The 17,012-nt window shown below is 39.2% G+C and overlaps 1 protein-coding gene across 1 annotated transcript in view; it reads left to right on the top strand.

Annotated features, from left to right (window-relative positions):
- The window catches only part of slc8a2b (solute carrier family 8 member 2b), a 38,126-nt gene that overhangs the window by 19,238 nt on the left and 1,876 nt on the right, over positions 1-17,012 (top strand). Inside the window, exons 2-15 of the mRNA XM_077612111.1 lie at positions 287-358; positions 5,524-5,910; positions 8,046-8,183; positions 8,291-8,518; positions 9,298-9,672; positions 10,759-10,884; positions 10,957-11,152; positions 12,258-12,388; positions 12,462-12,835; positions 12,902-13,005; positions 14,171-14,188; positions 15,258-15,382; positions 16,009-16,108; positions 16,226-16,486. Coding sequence (XP_077468237.1) covers positions 5,560-5,910; positions 8,046-8,183; positions 8,291-8,518; positions 9,298-9,672; positions 10,759-10,884; positions 10,957-11,152; positions 12,258-12,388; positions 12,462-12,835; positions 12,902-13,005; positions 14,171-14,188; positions 15,258-15,382; positions 16,009-16,108; positions 16,226-16,486 — 2,527 coding nt within the window. The 5' untranslated portion in view covers positions 287-358; positions 5,524-5,559. The remainder of the gene's footprint in view (positions 1-286; positions 359-5,523; positions 5,911-8,045; positions 8,184-8,290; positions 8,519-9,297; positions 9,673-10,758; positions 10,885-10,956; positions 11,153-12,257; positions 12,389-12,461; positions 12,836-12,901; positions 13,006-14,170; positions 14,189-15,257; positions 15,383-16,008; positions 16,109-16,225; positions 16,487-17,012) is intronic.

The following is a 17,012-nucleotide window of genomic DNA, read 5'->3' on the forward strand; positions in this document are numbered from 1 at the left end:
GAGGCTGGATGTAATGAGCTGTCGGTACGGTGGATGAGTGGTTAGTGTGTCCTCCTCGCAGTTCTGAGATTGAGTTGTTTGTCAATGCAATAAGATAGTCGTTTTTTGGGGCAAAATAACTTAAATACTGATTTTAAAAAGCCTTTTTTGAGATTCTTGCAGCAGCAATTTTGTGTCTACAGACCAAACATTTAGCTGATCACACGTTGTGTGAAATTGTACAGCGGATTCGAACAGAAAGCTGAAAGGTGTTTATTAATTCATGTCTTGTTCTGCCTTCCTGCAGCTGACTGCTGATTAGAAAAAAGGGAACTTCTATGAAGAGGCAGAATAGAAGAGGGAGCACCAGAGACTAGTGGTAAGAAACACTTCTTTCCTAGCCTTTAAAGCCTAGATTTTCATTTTTTTCTTGTAATATTGCCATGGAAAAAGTACTACTTGCATTATTTGTTTGGTGAAAAGTGCTAATCTGATAAAAGTCATTGTACTCAATAAGGTTTCATTATGTTGGTCTGTCTACCACCAATAAAATAAAATAAAAAAAATCATAATATATATTTTTTTATTTTTATATATATATATATTTTTTATTTATAAAATAAATAAATAAAAATAATATTTTTTTCAGTTTATTTTGTATTTATCAAATAAATAAATAAAATAATATATATGTGTATTTTTTTAATTTATTTATCTATTTATTTATTTGGTAACAGGTCGGCCCAGTGGTTAAGTGGTTAGCGCGTCGGCCTCACAGTTCTGGAGTACTGGGTTTAAATCCAGCTCAGTCCACCTGTGTGGAGTTTGCATGTTCTCCCTGGGCCTGTGTGGGTTTTCCCTGGGTACTCTGGTTTCCTCCCACATTCCAAAAACATGCATGCTAGGCTGCCCCTAGCTATGATTGGCTGTTGGTCTCATCGTGCCCTGTGATTGGCTGGCCACCGATTCAAGGTGTCCCCTGTTTTGTGCCTGAAGTCAGCTAGTATAGGCTCCAGCACCCCTCTGCCACCCTAGTGAGGATAAAGCAGTTCAGAAAAATGAATGGATGAATATTTGGTACCATTGTGTTATATACTTTTTGTTATGAAGAAATGCATTCAAAATGAATTTGCTTGAATGAAAGCGAGTCTCTTTTTTTGTGTAAAGTTTTGTTGCGACCCACTTAGCGACTGTCAATCAATTCCCCCACAAAGGGAGCATTCACACTGCTGCCCAAATACATTAACAGCTCGAGAGGATACGCCGTCCAACAGGGACGCCAGGGACGCCAGCGACGCTTGTGAGTCAACCATCCGGAGAGAGAGTGATGGCTTGACCGGGCGCCCGCAGTGCATTGTGGGTGACGTAACAATAATGGCTCATTATGGGCCGAGCCAAGTTATGATGAATGAGCATTGTAGAACAAACATGGATGTGAATGTGACTATTGTTGCAGTCTTTTGTGAAGGAACTTCTCGTCTCGCTATCAGATGACATGAAAAAATAGATGATGAATTCATAATTCATTTTTTGTTGTTGTTTTTTTCACCCACACTGACTCCCAGTTCTTGGTAATTGCGCGCAAATCAGTTACTCAATTACTGTGTCTATCAATAATTCATTAAGTGATGGGAAATATGAATATTTACATTTTTAGGAGATTTACTTTTTTTTTTTAATTGAGACCTAATCTCGAAAGTTAATTTCATAATTCATTTTTTTATGTAATAATTTAAGGCCATTGTACATTAACTATATTGGGATGGCGGACATAATGGTCCTCTGAAGGAAAGCATAATTACGTAACAAAAATGTGTTTGACACCCCCGGCAAAGGAAATATTAGCATATGAAGTTACATATTTCCATTTTGAGCTCTCAAGTGGTTTTAGCAGCTCAAGGTGCGGATATGAAAACAAGCTATTTTTTCCCCAGAGGGGACACGAGCGATGAAGCTCAGCTGTGAGCAGGTTCGGGTTTGACTCCCGTGCAGCCACTTAGAAGAAAAAACAATAACAACGTTCGTGCGAGTGTGTTGTGTTGCGTTCTTGTGTCGGATTTTTAATCAAAACGTGTCGGCTTTTTAAAGCGTTTGGGAGTCGCGCCGTAATTACGCCGTCGTCGACATGCACGCTTTGGAGGATCGGTCGCCAAGGGATACTGTCAGAAGTGAAAGAATGGAGTCAGACAGCTGTGACGGGGATGTCAATGAATTGATTAGGACGTATTAATCAATTGGAATCTGGAATTGATGTTTATAAGTTTTGGACAAAAGTTTGGCGCTTTCGTTCAATGAAAGGGTGATGTACACAGGTTGGTGTTTTTGTTTTGGGGGAAAAACATCAGTGAAAGGAGGAACAGAGAGACTCCAAGGGAGCCGCCATGACACTTTTCACTGCTTTGGTGAGATGAATGTTCTCACAAGTCTAAGCTTTTAAGAGGATTTTGCTTTTTAACCAGCTCAGTCGCAAAGTCTACTTAAGAGCGTCGTGCTGTAATTGCAAATACGCAAAGTGCGATGATTGAATGACGGCTCAATCACATGTCAATCATTAGTTTAGATCAGGGGTGTCAGACTCGGGTTGGTTCGCGGGCCGCTTTAACCTCAACTTGATTTCACATGGGCCGGACCATTTTAGATATAATATTTAGATGTTTTTTTAATAAATTGATTAAAAGAACTGGATTAAAAGCCCAGAATATTAAGTTTTTTTTTATAGATCTAAAACAATGTTTATTTTAGCTTTTTTATATATATTTTTAGATTTTACAATATGATTTTTTGAACTAAAAACTGAAGAAATTGATTAAAAAATGACAATTTTTGATTTAAAAGGGGGAAAAATCAGGAAATGTAATATACATCTATACTCTTCATTTGAATTTGATCCTAAAACAGAAAGTCGGCACTCGTGATTTACTTTCCCGGCCCACACAAAATGATGCGGCGGGCCAGATTTGGCCCCCGGGCCGCCACTTTGATACATGTGGTTTAGATGGAGATTTGCAGTTCCAAAGTAGGGTTTGAAACCAGAGTTAAAGTTCAAAGTGGGCTTTCAATTGAGAGTTAGAGTTCCGGAGTACTTAGTATTTAAATTTACAGTAGTCACTCAAACTTTGCAAAACAAACAGAAATCACAATCAAATTGTACTATTTTTTTATACATTATTTTCGAGAACCAAATATTAACACGTAATTTGGTCGCAAAATTATTTTCTGCTTCCAAAAAAAAAATCAGTTTTGGCTAAAAAAAACGTCTAGTATGACTTGAATGTTGACTAGCCGTGTTTAAATGAGGAAAAACTACATTTCATTAAAAAAGTCCTCCATTTTAGTTTAAAGCGGCCATCTTGGAACATATCTTCAAACCCCATTGCGACATTTTACAAGGCTTTGGTGGCTTATTTAGCATGATGAGAAACAAAACTTTACAAGACTCAAAGGAAGAAACCATGATTATATTTGCAGTTTTCTTCCCGTATAATTTAATCGGAAGTCCAAAGTGATAAAAAGCATATGCAAGATATACGACACATTTTTACAGTTAATGTTGCAGGATAAGAAAATGTTACCCTGCTATTTTTTAATGATTCGGAGGAAAATATACATGTTCTCATTCTAATTTAGTCATCTATTCCCAATACATTTATTGTTAATGCTGTGATATATATATATATACATATGTTATTTCATTTTTAAGACCTTGTGAATGTGTCGTGCCCTTGACGAATGGAGCTTTGCTCTCTTATTTTTTTTGCTTTCTCGAACCCCCGTCATATCTCATGGTGGATCGATTGCCCCCTCAAGAACCCTGCCCCTGTCGGCATGGCAACAGACTCGGGCTGCACTCTTGTCAACACCTTCATAGTTTTGTCATTCAAATGTTCTTTTATACGTGCTTTCTTTCACGGCCAGTCTATTTTATCACCTGCGCCGAGATGGAGTTTAATGTTCTCTCCCCGGTTATTCGCTTTGTTAGGCTTATAAGACGGAAATTACCTTTTGGACAGAACACGATTTGTGATGGGCGGTCAAAAAGGCAGAACCGGGCCAGATAGAAACGTTAACAATAAAGTTCCATTAAAGCGGCGCTCTTTCTCTATTTTCTGTGGATGGCAAATGCGGTGCTCACGTTGGACGGGATTGGATAAAATGGGGACAGTTCATTCCAATGGTAAAATATGAGTGAGTGGAAAGTGCCAGGAAGTATACAGTAAAAAAAGGTATTTATTGCTTTCATTTTGTCTGATTTGACATTTTTCAAGGCTAGGCGGATGAGCGATTAGCGCCTTGGCCTCACAGTTCTGGTGTCGTGGGTTCAAAACCAGGTCGGCCAACCTTGTGTGGAGTTTGCATATTTTTTTTGGTTCTGCGCGGGTTTTCTCTGGGTACTCCATGATTGGTTGTTTGTCTCCTCATGCACTGCGATTGGCTAGCCACCCATTCTGGCCCGGAGTTTGCTTAGGCTCCGGCACCCCCTGGGACCCTAGTGAGGATAAAGTGATTCAGAAAATGAATGAATAATATCTCTCCCATTTTGAAAATTCCGCCACCTGCCACATTTACGAGATCTTTTGCCATACTTCAAATGTTTTCAGCTACAAGCCACTTTAATTTGGACAAATACAGTCATTTTCTCTTTAAAGGACTTTGCTACTTGTCAAAAAGATGAATGGAACTCCTTTAATGGGTGACGGCGAACTCTTCTTGATTTAAAACCGCCCTTTATAAAAACAATTTTGTTGGTTTTTTCACTCCTGTTATTCATATTCCCGAACTGGGCAAGAAGCCAACAAGCCGCCATTTTGTAAATGCTAACACAAGGGTGTCAGACTCGGGTTAGTTCGCGGGCTGCGTTAACGTCAACTCAATTTCATGTGGGCCGAACCATTTTAGATATAATATTTAGATATAATATTAAGATATAATATTTAGATATAATATTTAGATATAATATTTAGATATAATATTTAGATATAATATTCAGATATAATATTCAGATATAATATTCAGACATAATATTTAGATATAATATTTAGATATTTTTTTAATAAATGGATTAAAAGAACTGAATTGAATATTCAGTTTTTTAGAGATCTAAAAAAAGGGTTTATTTGAGCCTTTTTTCTTAGTAAGGGAAAATCTTTTAATCAATTTCAAAAGGAAAGCAAATTTTTATATATGTTCCATATTAAAGTGGAAAACAGAAAATATTTGTATATATTTTTAGATTTTACAAAATTATTTTGGAACTAAAACACAGAAAATGGATTAAAAAAATACAATTATTGATTTAAAAGGGGGAAAATCAAGAAATATAATATACTACATCTATATCTATCATTTTAATTTGATCCTAAAACAGAAAGTCGGCACTCACGATTGACTTTCCCGGGCCGCACAAAATGATGCGGCGGGCCAGATTTGGCCCCCGGGCCGCCACTTTGACACCTGCGCGCTAACATGACGACACGCGCAACAAATTCGGATTATTGATCTCTCTCTCCTATTGACCACTTTCTTGTTGCTGTTTGTGTCTTAAAGGTGAAGCGTCTTTGCCCGCAGCCATCCCTTGCCGCCATGTCTCTCCTGGCCTCACCCGCCTCCCTCCTCCTCCTCACCCTCGTCTTCCTGTCCTGGGCGCCGTCGACCTGCCGATCCGAATCTCATCGCGACGGTGGGGTTTCGCCCTCCCTGCTGCCGTCGCAAAGACCCTACGGGAACGGCAGCACGCCGGCCATCGGCAAATGCGACGTGGTGACGGTTTGCAAACCGGGTATCCTGCTGCCAGTCTGGGAACCCAACCGCCCTGGCCTCGGGGAGCAGATCGCCCGGGCGCTCATCTACTTTGTGTCGCTTATGTACATGTTCCTGGGCGTGTCCATCATCGCCGACCGTTTCATGGCGTCCATCGAGGTGATCACATCACAGGTGAGGTCCTTTGTTCACTAAAAAAAAATACATTGGAACCTCGACTTAAAAATGCCTCTACATCACGTGTCAAAGTGGCGGGCCGGGGGCCAAATCTGGCCCGCCGCATCATTTTGTGTGGCCCGGGAAAGTAAATCATGAGTGCCGACTTTCTGTTTTAGGATCAAATTCAAATGAAGAGTATAGACGTACATTAAATTTCCTGATTTTCCCCCTTTTAAATCAATAATTGTCATTTTTTAATCCATTTTTTCTGTGTTTTTAGTTCAAAAATCATTTTGTAAAATCTAAATATATTTTTAAAAAAAGCTAAAATAAACATTGTTTTAGATCTATAAAAAACTGAATATTCAGGGCTTTGAATCCAGTTCTTTTAATCCATTTATTTAAAAAAAATCTAAATATTATATCTAAAATGGTGAAATCAATCAATCAATTGACGTTAAAGCGGCCCGCCAACCAACCCGAGTTTGACACCCTTGGTCTACATACAAAATATTCCGCTTATGAAACACCTCAAAAATTCAAGTGACACATTTTCTTGAGTAAAATGCAATTTTCTTGGATTTTTATTTTTTTTGAGCCTTTTAGGGATCATACCATATAAATTCCCCTTCTAGTGAATTTATCTGTTTCCAAATTAAATCAAGTCTGCAAGCTAAATGCTCAGCCGTTGATTTTAAAAGCCTATAAAATGTTAACTAAAACTCTGATCAACTGCCTAAATTAATATCCCAGTGTCATTTTGAAGATGAATGGGAGCTTGTACACAGTAAGAGTGCATTTGTGACCACAAACGTGCAATTGTTTGGGATTTGTTGTCACAGCGCCATTTGAAAATAAGCTTTGGAATTGAGCCACGTACTGCCGCGCCGCAATTCATTACGAAGCCCCACTTAGCTTGCCGGAGACGGCTTGCTAACTTCCTTCATGATTTATTAGCGCCGAACCTTTTTTTGTTCCGGGCGTTAGAAACAATGAGGAATCAAATCATTTAGATTAATTGGAGGTTTATTTTCATGGATAAATACTTTACATTCATACTTAAATTCCGTTGCACTAAATGGGGAATTCAATCTTATTTTCTCCTCCAGTCATTGGAATTTTCACATTATGCCAGTACTTTGGCATCATACTAATTTACTGATGGTCCAAATTAAAGCCTGTTTATATCTGTAGCCTCGTATAGTTATGTTTTGCCTTTTTTTAAATGTTCTGGAGTATTACTTGGGCGACATGTACCGTATTTTGCTGTTTAATATACCCCCCATTTAATATAGCCGGGTATATTAAACGGCAGGGGTATATAAAATGGCGCACAAACGGGAAGGTACGATCCACTACGCCAAAGGTGTCAGACTCAGTTGGTTCGCGGGGCGCTTTAACGTCAACTTCATTTTACGTGGGCCGGACCATATTAGATATAATATTTAGATTATTTTTTTTATAAATGGATTAAAAGAACTGGATTAAAAGCCCTGAATATTCAGTTTTTTATAGATCTAAAACAATGTTTATTTTAGCTTTTTTAAATATATATTTTTAGATTTTACAAAATGATTTTTGAACTAAAAACACAGAAAAAATGGATTAAAAAATGACAAATATTGATCCAAAAGGGGGAAAATCAGGAAATTTAATATACATCTATACTCTTCATTTTAATTTGATCTTAAAACAGAAAGTCACCACTAATGATTTACTTTCTCGGGCCACACAAAATGATGCGGCGGGCCAGATTTGGCCCCCGGGCCGCCACTTTGACGATAATGCACTACGCACTCTTTATGCCGAGACGGGGTGCATCAACGTTTTGCAGACTAAAACTAATTACTGCTCAGGTTAAAAAACTACTTACTGCTGAATAAAGTCTGACTTGGAATTTTAATGAACTTAAGTATCTATAATGATGCCCCCATGAACACCATATTAATCTTGCCAAAAAAGTTGAGTTGCTGTTTAATATACCCGGGTATATTAAACGGCAGGTCTATATTAAATGGCGCACAAACGGGAGGCTCAAAAATGCAAAAATCATTTAATATACCCGGGTATATTAAACAGGAAAATACTGTACAATGAAAACACTCCCATGATGCTAATCAATTTCCCAATGACATGTGTTTGTCCCATAGGAGAAGGAAGTGACCATCACCATGCCAAATGGGGAAACGTCAGTGGCGACGGTTCGAATCTGGAATGAAACGGTGTCCAATTTGACGCTCATGGCTCTTGGCTCCAGCGCCCCGGAGATACTGCTGTCGGTCATTGAGGTACGACAGACACAAAATGAGGACTACTATCATTATTCGAGTCGTCAGATATTTAATTTTCCACCCTTTTGCCCTGGTGGTCCATTTATGTGTGGGTGTTCCTACAGGTCTGCGGTCACGAATTCAACGCGGGCGAGTTGGGACCGGGAACCATCGTGGGCAGCGCCGCCTTCAACATGTTTGTCATCCTCGGCATCTGCGTGTGGGTCATTCCGCAAGGCCAAGTGCGCAAAATCAAACACCTGCGGGTCTTCTTTATCACCGCCTTCTGGAGCATCTTCGCCTACATTTGGCTCTACCTCATCCTGTCCGTCATGTCGCCCGGCGTGGTGGAGGTTAGTTGGTCTCGGGCGCGCTTTCTTTTGTTCGTCACCCAATCGTACGTTCCTCACTTGTACAGTAATCCCTCGATTATCGTGGTTAATGTAGACCACAGGTGTCAAAGTGGCGGCCCGGGGGCCAAATCTGGCCCGCCACATCATTTTGTGCGGCCCGAGAAAGTAAATCATGAGTGCTGACTTTCTGTTTTAGGATCAAATTCAAATGGTTACAGATGCACATTATATTTCCTGATTTTCCCCTTTTTAAAATCAACCATTGCAATATTTTCAATCCAATTTTATTACTTTTGTGTTTTTAGTTCAAAGCGGATTTTGTAAGATCTAAAAACAAAATATATAGATATTTTCCGTTTTCCACTTTAATATTGAACATCATTAAAAAATATATTTTGTTTCCATTTGAAATGAAAAACATGATTAAAAGAAATTTTCCATTACACTAAGAAAAAAAAAGCTCAAATAAACATTGCTTTAGATCTATAAAAACTGATTATTTAAAAAAATAAAATAAAAAATAATTATTTATATATATATTTTTTTACCTCAATGCTGAGTCCTATTAGCAAGCAGAGGACGGGGGAGTGGCTTCTGCTTGCAAGCTTCAACGTGGATTTTCACATTTTTATGAACTTACACAAAAAAAAATAACAAAAACAAATTACCCCCCCGCCCCAAAAAAATGTGTTGTAGTGAAGCCGCGATAATCGAGGGATTACTGTATAGTCCTAAATTTAAAGGACCTTTAATTTCCACTATTATCCCTATTATCTCAGGTGTGGGAGGCCTTGGTGACCCTCCTCTACTTCCCCGTGTGCGTCCTCCTGGCGTGGATCGCCGACCGCCGCCTCCTTTTCTACAAATACATGGGCAAGCGCTACCGCGCCGACAAACGCCACGGCATCGTCGTGGAGATGGAGGGCGACCTGACGCCCAACAAGGGCGGCATGGAGATGATTGCGGACGGTAAACTCCCGCCACGAGGGGGGACGGTCGTCCCGGCCGAGAACTGCGGCGGAGACGGCGCGGCGCTGAAAAACGTGGGAGACGGGACGGCCGGGTCCGCAGGGCCTCTCGGCAACCTGCCCAACTCCAATAGCGCGATGGTCAACCTGGAGACCAGTCGGGAATTGGACGAGAGCCGTAAAGAGGTAGGACACAAATATTTTTAACACAACATTTTAACCAGATTTTAAAATGTGAGAGAAAACCTACACGTGACATTCACCGTATTTTTAGGACTAAAAACAAAAACTGTCGGTGGTCAAAGAGAAACTAAATTGAATTGAATTAAATGGTTTTATTGTCATTATACATTACATTTATATTAAGTTTAATGATATTTAAAGCTTTCACCACAAAGTGCACAAATAACAACAACAAACAAACAGACTGATAAATAGTCAATAAATAATAACAATACATAACAAATAAATAGTGAATAAATGATAACAATACATAACAAATAAATAGTCAATAACTAATAACAATACATAACAAATAAATAGTCAATAAATAGTAACTATACATAAATAAATAGTCAAAAAATAATAACCATACATGAATAAATAATAACAATACATAAATAAATAGTCAATAAATAATACCAATACATTAATAAATAGTGACTAAATAATAACAATACATTACAAATAAATGTCAATAAATAATAACAATATATAAATAAATAGTCAATAAATAATAACAATACATAACAAATAAATAGTCAATAAATAATAACAATACATAACAAATAAATAATAACAATACATTACAAATAAATGTCAATAAATAATAACAATACATAAATAAATAGTCAATAAATAATAACAATACATAACAAATAAATAGTCAATAAATAATAATAATACATAAATAGTCAATAAATAATAACAATACATAACAAATAAATAGTGAATAAATAAGTAGTCAATGACATAAATAAGTAGGGAAGTGTACTTATAACAACAACAAACAAAGGTACAGATAAATAATCAATAAATAACTAGTCAAAATAATAAAAGTGTAGTAGTCTGTCGCAAGCCCAGCAAAACAATGAAAACAAAAGTTAAATTTACAGTCCAAATAATACGGTAATTCGTCAATAAGAACTTTTTTTGCTCTGTATTTGAGATATTAGGATTTCTTGGTGGTCTTGATTGAACTTGCCAAGTTTCTGCTTGATTCTCTCTCTGTCCAAGTCCTCCATTTCCATGTTTTGGTCTCCCTCCCTTAAGGTCATTCGGATACTGAAGGAGTTAAAGCAAAAGTACCCGGACAAAGAATTGGACCAACTCATGGAGCTGGCCAACTACTACGCCTTGTTGCACCAGCAGAAAAGCCGAGCCTTCTACCGCATACAGGTAGGTCGCACTCAGTCAAATAATGTCCGCCAAGCAACGAGGGTCCTCATTTGACACCCGCGTTCCATCCAGGCCACTCGCATGATGATCGGAGCCGGTAACGTCCTGAAGAAACACGCCGCCGACCACGCCCGCCGCGTCCTGGTTCCCGACGAGGAGGCGCCGGAGGAGGACGACCTGGCCGAGTGCAGCCACATCTCCTTCCAAAGCGCTCACAGCCAATGCATGGAGAACTGCGGCGTACTCACGCTGGCCGTGGCGTGCCGAGGTAGGAAAGACAAAAACGGGCCTGAAACCGTCGGCGTTATTCACCCAGACGTAAACTTGGACGGCCATCCAAAGATTGGCTTCAAATTTGCCTATTCCCAACTAAAAACAACTTTTTTTTGTCCAAACAAGACAAATTTATGTATGTCAACTTATCCCTGCATTCCTTTTTAGTAGATTGAACTAATGCAGGGATGGCGAACACGCAGCTCTCGAGCCGTATGCGGCTCCCGGCCAAAATGAATGCGGCTCTTTGCCTGGTTTCATGTTTCTCTTATTTTATTCTCTCTTAAAACACACTGAAATTCATCAGGGCCCATTAAAAACAAAGAATGAATTATATTTTAACAATAATTTGACAGATTGGATTTTTTTCATGCTGCTTCTGACGTAAAATGTGGCTCTATCTATCTGAATAAAATATGCAAAGCCTTTAAATCCTTTAAATCAGGGCTAGCAACACCCATTTTTTCCACAACTACTCTACTTATAGTTCAAATTTCAAGTGATCTGACTTTTTATTTTCGTTCCTTTTTTTGGTTTTAGTTCATTTGGTTTTGTTTTCAACTGTTTTGACGGTTCAATGGGAATTAGGTGTATCATTTTATTTGTGTTTTGGGATTTTTATGTGTCGTGAATATGTATTGCATTTTAGTTATAAAATGTGGCTGGACAATTCTATCCTGTCTTTCAATCATGAAGACTCAAAGACTATCAATTGCTCCTAAAGACTATTTTGGGTTATAAAAACAACATAGACTGGAGCAATTTTTTTATATATTTTTAAAATATGAATCATTATTGCATTTTAGTTATAAAATGTGGTTGACATTTTTATCCTGTCTTTCGGTCATGAAGACTCAAAGACTATAAATGGCTCCTAAAGACTAGTTTGGGTTATAAAAACAATATAGACAGGAGCAATTATTATTATTTTAAATATGAATCATTATTGCATTTTTTCATCTTATTTTAAAGAGCAAAAAAACGATCTTTCGTCCATAGCCAGCAATAATTTGGGTTTCTTTGAGTGCTAATTGAATTTCCACGTATAAATTTCAATTTGACCTTAGCGACAGGATGACAATTCCACCCGCTACCTGCAGGGGGCTTAGGAGAGAACACCTTCTACGTGGACTACCGGACCGAGGACGGCTCGGCCAACGCCGGCTCCGATTACGAGTACGGCGAAGGGACGCTGGTCTTCAAACCGGGAGACACCTGCAAGGAGATCAAGGTAAGAAAATGGCCGACCGGGGGGGATGTGGCTTTCTCCCGACCGACCGCCGGGCGACCGCTCCCGTCCCCAGGTGGGCATCATCGACGACGACATCTTCGAGGAGGACGAGCACTTCTTCGTGCGTCTCCTCAACTTGCGGGTGGGCGACGCCGAGGGCATGTTCGAGAGCGACGAGGCGGGCGCCGCCCCCAAGGCCCGATTGGTGGAGCCCCTGGTGGCCACCGTCACCATCCTGGACGACGACCACGCCGGCATCTTCACCTTCGGCGAGCGCATGGTGCGCGTCAGCGAGAGCGTGGGCACCATGGAGGTGACGGTGGTGCGAAACTCTGGCGCCCGGGGCACCGTCATCTTGCCCTACCACACCGAATCGGGCACGGCCAAGGCGGGGGAGGACTACGAGATTGCGCAGGGAGAACTGGAGTTCACCAATGACCAGACCACGTGAGTTCCATTTAGGAGAACTTCTTAATCCGTCCGGGTGTTAATGTTCTTAACTTGGGTGTGCAGTCAGACGCTCCAGGTGAGGATTATCGACGATGAAGAATATGAGAAGCATGAAAATTTCTTTATCGTCTTGGAGGAGCCGCGCTGGCTAAAACGAGGCATTTCAGGTAACCGTTACAAAGTCATATTCGCTTACACCGGGGGTGTTCAAACTTTTCCCGACAAGGGCCGTTTTGAGAAAAATCCAAGGATGCAAAGGCCAAATTTTCATTTGACAAGTATCGTCAAAACGCGAAGGACTATTAGGTACGTATACAGTAATCCCTCGAATATCGCGGCTTCACTACATCGCGGGAATTTTTTTAAATTACATTTTTTCGGGGTAAATCCATAAAAATGTGAAAATCTAAGCTGAAAACGGAAAAAAATTAATAAAAATTATTTTATTTTTTTAAATAGGGGTGACCCTACTTTGCGGTTTTTCGTTTATGGCGGTCATGTTTGGTCTACATTAACCGCGATAATTGAGGGATTACTGTACTTGGATTGGATTGGATAACTTTATTCATCCCGTATTCGGGAAATTTCGTTGTCACAGTAGCAAGAGGGTGAGAATACAAACACAGAAAAAGACATTTTAGACATAAATAGATAGGTAATAAGTAGTTAATAAATAAATACATGAATAAATATATAAACATACACATTTTTACATGTAACTCTGAACCCTCGTAATGACCCGAATTTCTTCCTTACCTTCAAATAGGAATGCCTCTTAATTCAAATTGACGGGTTCCATCCTATGTGCATGTTTGCGCCCCAAATTTAACCAGACATTTTTTTCAATATTGACAATATCAAGCCATATTTCCCTTGTACAAAAAATGATGGCCAGAAATGAGTGCATTTTCACCCATTTTGAAGATAAGTTATTTCCAACCTTGATCTAAAGGTGTACATTTTAAACCCCTGAGCTAATGGTTTGCACTGTTGAAATGACTAGCTCCAGCTAGTGTTAAACGTGAAAAGTGCAACAAAGAATACGCTGTACTCACCCTTGTTTTGCGGACCATATTCAACGAAATTTCAGAATTGGCAGTTGGCCATGGTTTGGACACCCCCGGCTTACACGCTAAGGACATACATGACAATTGAAGCATTCCTATTCTGTTCTCATTCCGTCAACATGCTGAGCCCATTAGCCAGATATGCAAACAAACGTGCATACACACGACATGTTCTTCACCCAAGAAATAAATAATTGAGGAGTTGACATGCATAACCACTTATTGAGAATAAATGTTCTCTGCTTCCACTTTGTTTTCATCACAGCTCTGCTCCTCAGCCAAGGTAAGACCACTTCTTATTTTGCTATCACACTTAATAGTGCAGTGTTGCCTTGACTTAAATAGGAAATTACCGTATTGATCCGAATATAAGACATTTTTTTGCATTGAAATAAGACTGAAAAAAGTATCTGCCTAGACATTGTACCCATTCTCTTAATTAGATGGCGCCAAGTAGTCAACACAAATAAGTCAACATAAATACATTGTCAACATAAATAGGTAGTCAACCTACATAGGTAGTCAACATAAATAGGTAGTCAACATAAATAAATAGTCAACATAAATAAATAAGTAGTCCACATAAATAAGTAGTCCACATAAATAAGTAGTCCACATAAATAAGTAGTCCACATAAATAAGTAGTCCACATAAATAAGTAGTCTACATAAATAAGTAGTCAACATAAATAAGTAGTCCACATAAATAAGTAGTCCACATAAATAAGTAGTCTACATAAATAAGTAGTCCACATAAATAAGTAGTCAACATAAATAAGTAGTCAACATGAATAAATGGTCACATAAATAAGTATAGTCAGGTACAAAAAATGACTAAAGTGGTTAGCAGCCTATGGAGTTTTATTGCAAGTACATTTCAAAAACCAGAAGCCATTTATTTACAAATGTACAAATGCCCTTTAGTTTACATATTTAAATGTTCAGATATTAAGATGCGCTTTTTCTTTCCAAATATTTTGGTTTAATCATTTGTTTGATTATTTTGTGTATAAAAATTGAATTTGGTGTTCAAACTTCAGTCTTGAAAAAGAGGGAGGTCGTCTTATATTCGGGCCAATCCGGTAGATGTTTAAAAATGAGGATTTTTAGAATGAGCAAATTTGCAAAAACGCGATGAGTCGCTGTGCCGCGACATCATTGTTTAACATCACAAAATGCACCATGTGGAGGAAAGCATGTCGACAGCAGCCCGCCGGTGACATCCCGCTGCTCGGCCGGCCTTCATCGCCGTACTGTTGGACGACATCCCGCTGTTTTACCCGAGCTTGATTGCAATCTAAGTTGACGTATGCGTAACGGTCGGTCTCATTTGCCCTGAAATTGGCTTTTCAGAGGGGTCTGAGGGCCAGTTGAGCGCCGAGGAGGAGGAGGCCCGGAGGATCGCCGAGATGGGAAAACCCATTCTGGGGGAGCACAGTCGGCTGGAGGTGGTCATTGAGGAGTCCTACGAGTTCAAGGTGAAACATTCCTTGTCTTTTAGCTAACCATATTTTGATGTTTAATATACCCCCCATTTAATATACCGGGTATATTAAACGGCAGGGGTCTATTAAATGGCGCACAAACTGGAAGGTATGATCCACTATGCACTCTTTATGCCGTGACTGGGTGCATCAACGTTTTGCAGACTAAAACTACTTACTGCTGAATAAAGTCTGACTTGGAATTTTAATGAACTTAAGTATCTATAATTATGCCCCCATGAACACCATACAAATCTTGCCAAAAAAGCAAAAATCATTTAATATACCCGGGTATATTAAACGGCAGGGGTATATTAAATGGCGCACAAACGGGAGGCTCAAAAAAGCAAAAATCATTTAATATATCCGGGTATATTAAACGGCAAAATACGGTAGATTAGAACTTTATTTCATCCCGTATTTGGGAAATTTCCTTGGTTGCAATAGCAAGCACAGACACAGAAGACATTGTAGACCAAGGTAAAAAAAATGGAGCCACACACAGGAAAAATAGTAGTCTAAAAGCCAAATATGGCCAGCCTCGCTATCATATGGCTAGAAATACATGTGTTATGGTCTTAAGGACCCTGTTAACAGTCTTATGGCTTTTCTTTGGGTAGAGCACTGTGGACAAGCTCATCAAGAAGACCAACTTGGCGCTGGTCATCGGCACACATTCCTGGAGGGAACAGTTTGTTGAAGCTGTCACTGTCAGCGCAGGTTTGTGCGTTTTTTTTTTGTATGCAAATGAGGGACTGGAGTTATGAAAAAGATCCAAGTTAGGAAATTCCCCCCCAAAATGGCCACTTGACATTGATAGCTCCTGTCCGTTTTTAGGTGACGATGACGAGGAAGAGCGCCTGCCCTCCTGCTACGACTACGTGATGCACTTCCTGACTGTCTTCTGGAAGGTTCTGTTCGCCTGCGTGCCGCCCACCGAGTACTGGAACGGCTGGGCCTGCTTCATGGTCTCCATCAGCGTCATCGGCCTCCTGACCGCCGTCATCGGGGACTTGGCCTCGCACTTTGGCTGCACGGTGGGACTGCGAGACTCGGTGACCGCCGTCGTCTTTGTGGCCCTGGGGACTTCCATTCCTGGTTAGTCAAATTATTTAAATACGCACAATTTTATGTACATGGATGCTTTGAAAAAGATAGATCGGGAGGAAAAAGTTTAACAGACGCGCCACATTTGCGCTACGCTAATACCTAGACGTACGAGTGTCCCAATTTACGGGAAATTTGAGATATGAGGACAACTCCGAGCAAATTTTTGCCTTGAGATACACTGCTACACTACGAGGCGTCCAAATCGTAAATTTAAATGTTAATTCTAAATGCTGAATCTAAATCAGAAATATAAATCCTCAATCTAAATTGTAAATTAAATGTTAATTCTAAATTGTAAATTAAATGTCAATTCTAAATTGTAAATTAAATGTTAATTCTAAATCGTAAATTAAATGTTAATTCTAAATCGTAAATTAAATGTTAATTCTAAATCGTAAATTAAATGTTAATTCTAAATCGTAAATTAAATGTTAATTCTAAATCGTAAATGTAAATCCACAATCTAAATCAGAAATATAAATCCTCAATCTAAATTGTAAATTTAAATGTTAAT

This window comes from Stigmatopora argus, chromosome 10, assembly GCF_051989625.1.
Source record: "Stigmatopora argus isolate UIUO_Sarg chromosome 10, RoL_Sarg_1.0, whole genome shotgun sequence".
NCBI classification, from domain to species: domain Eukaryota; kingdom Metazoa; phylum Chordata; class Actinopteri; order Syngnathiformes; family Syngnathidae; genus Stigmatopora; species Stigmatopora argus.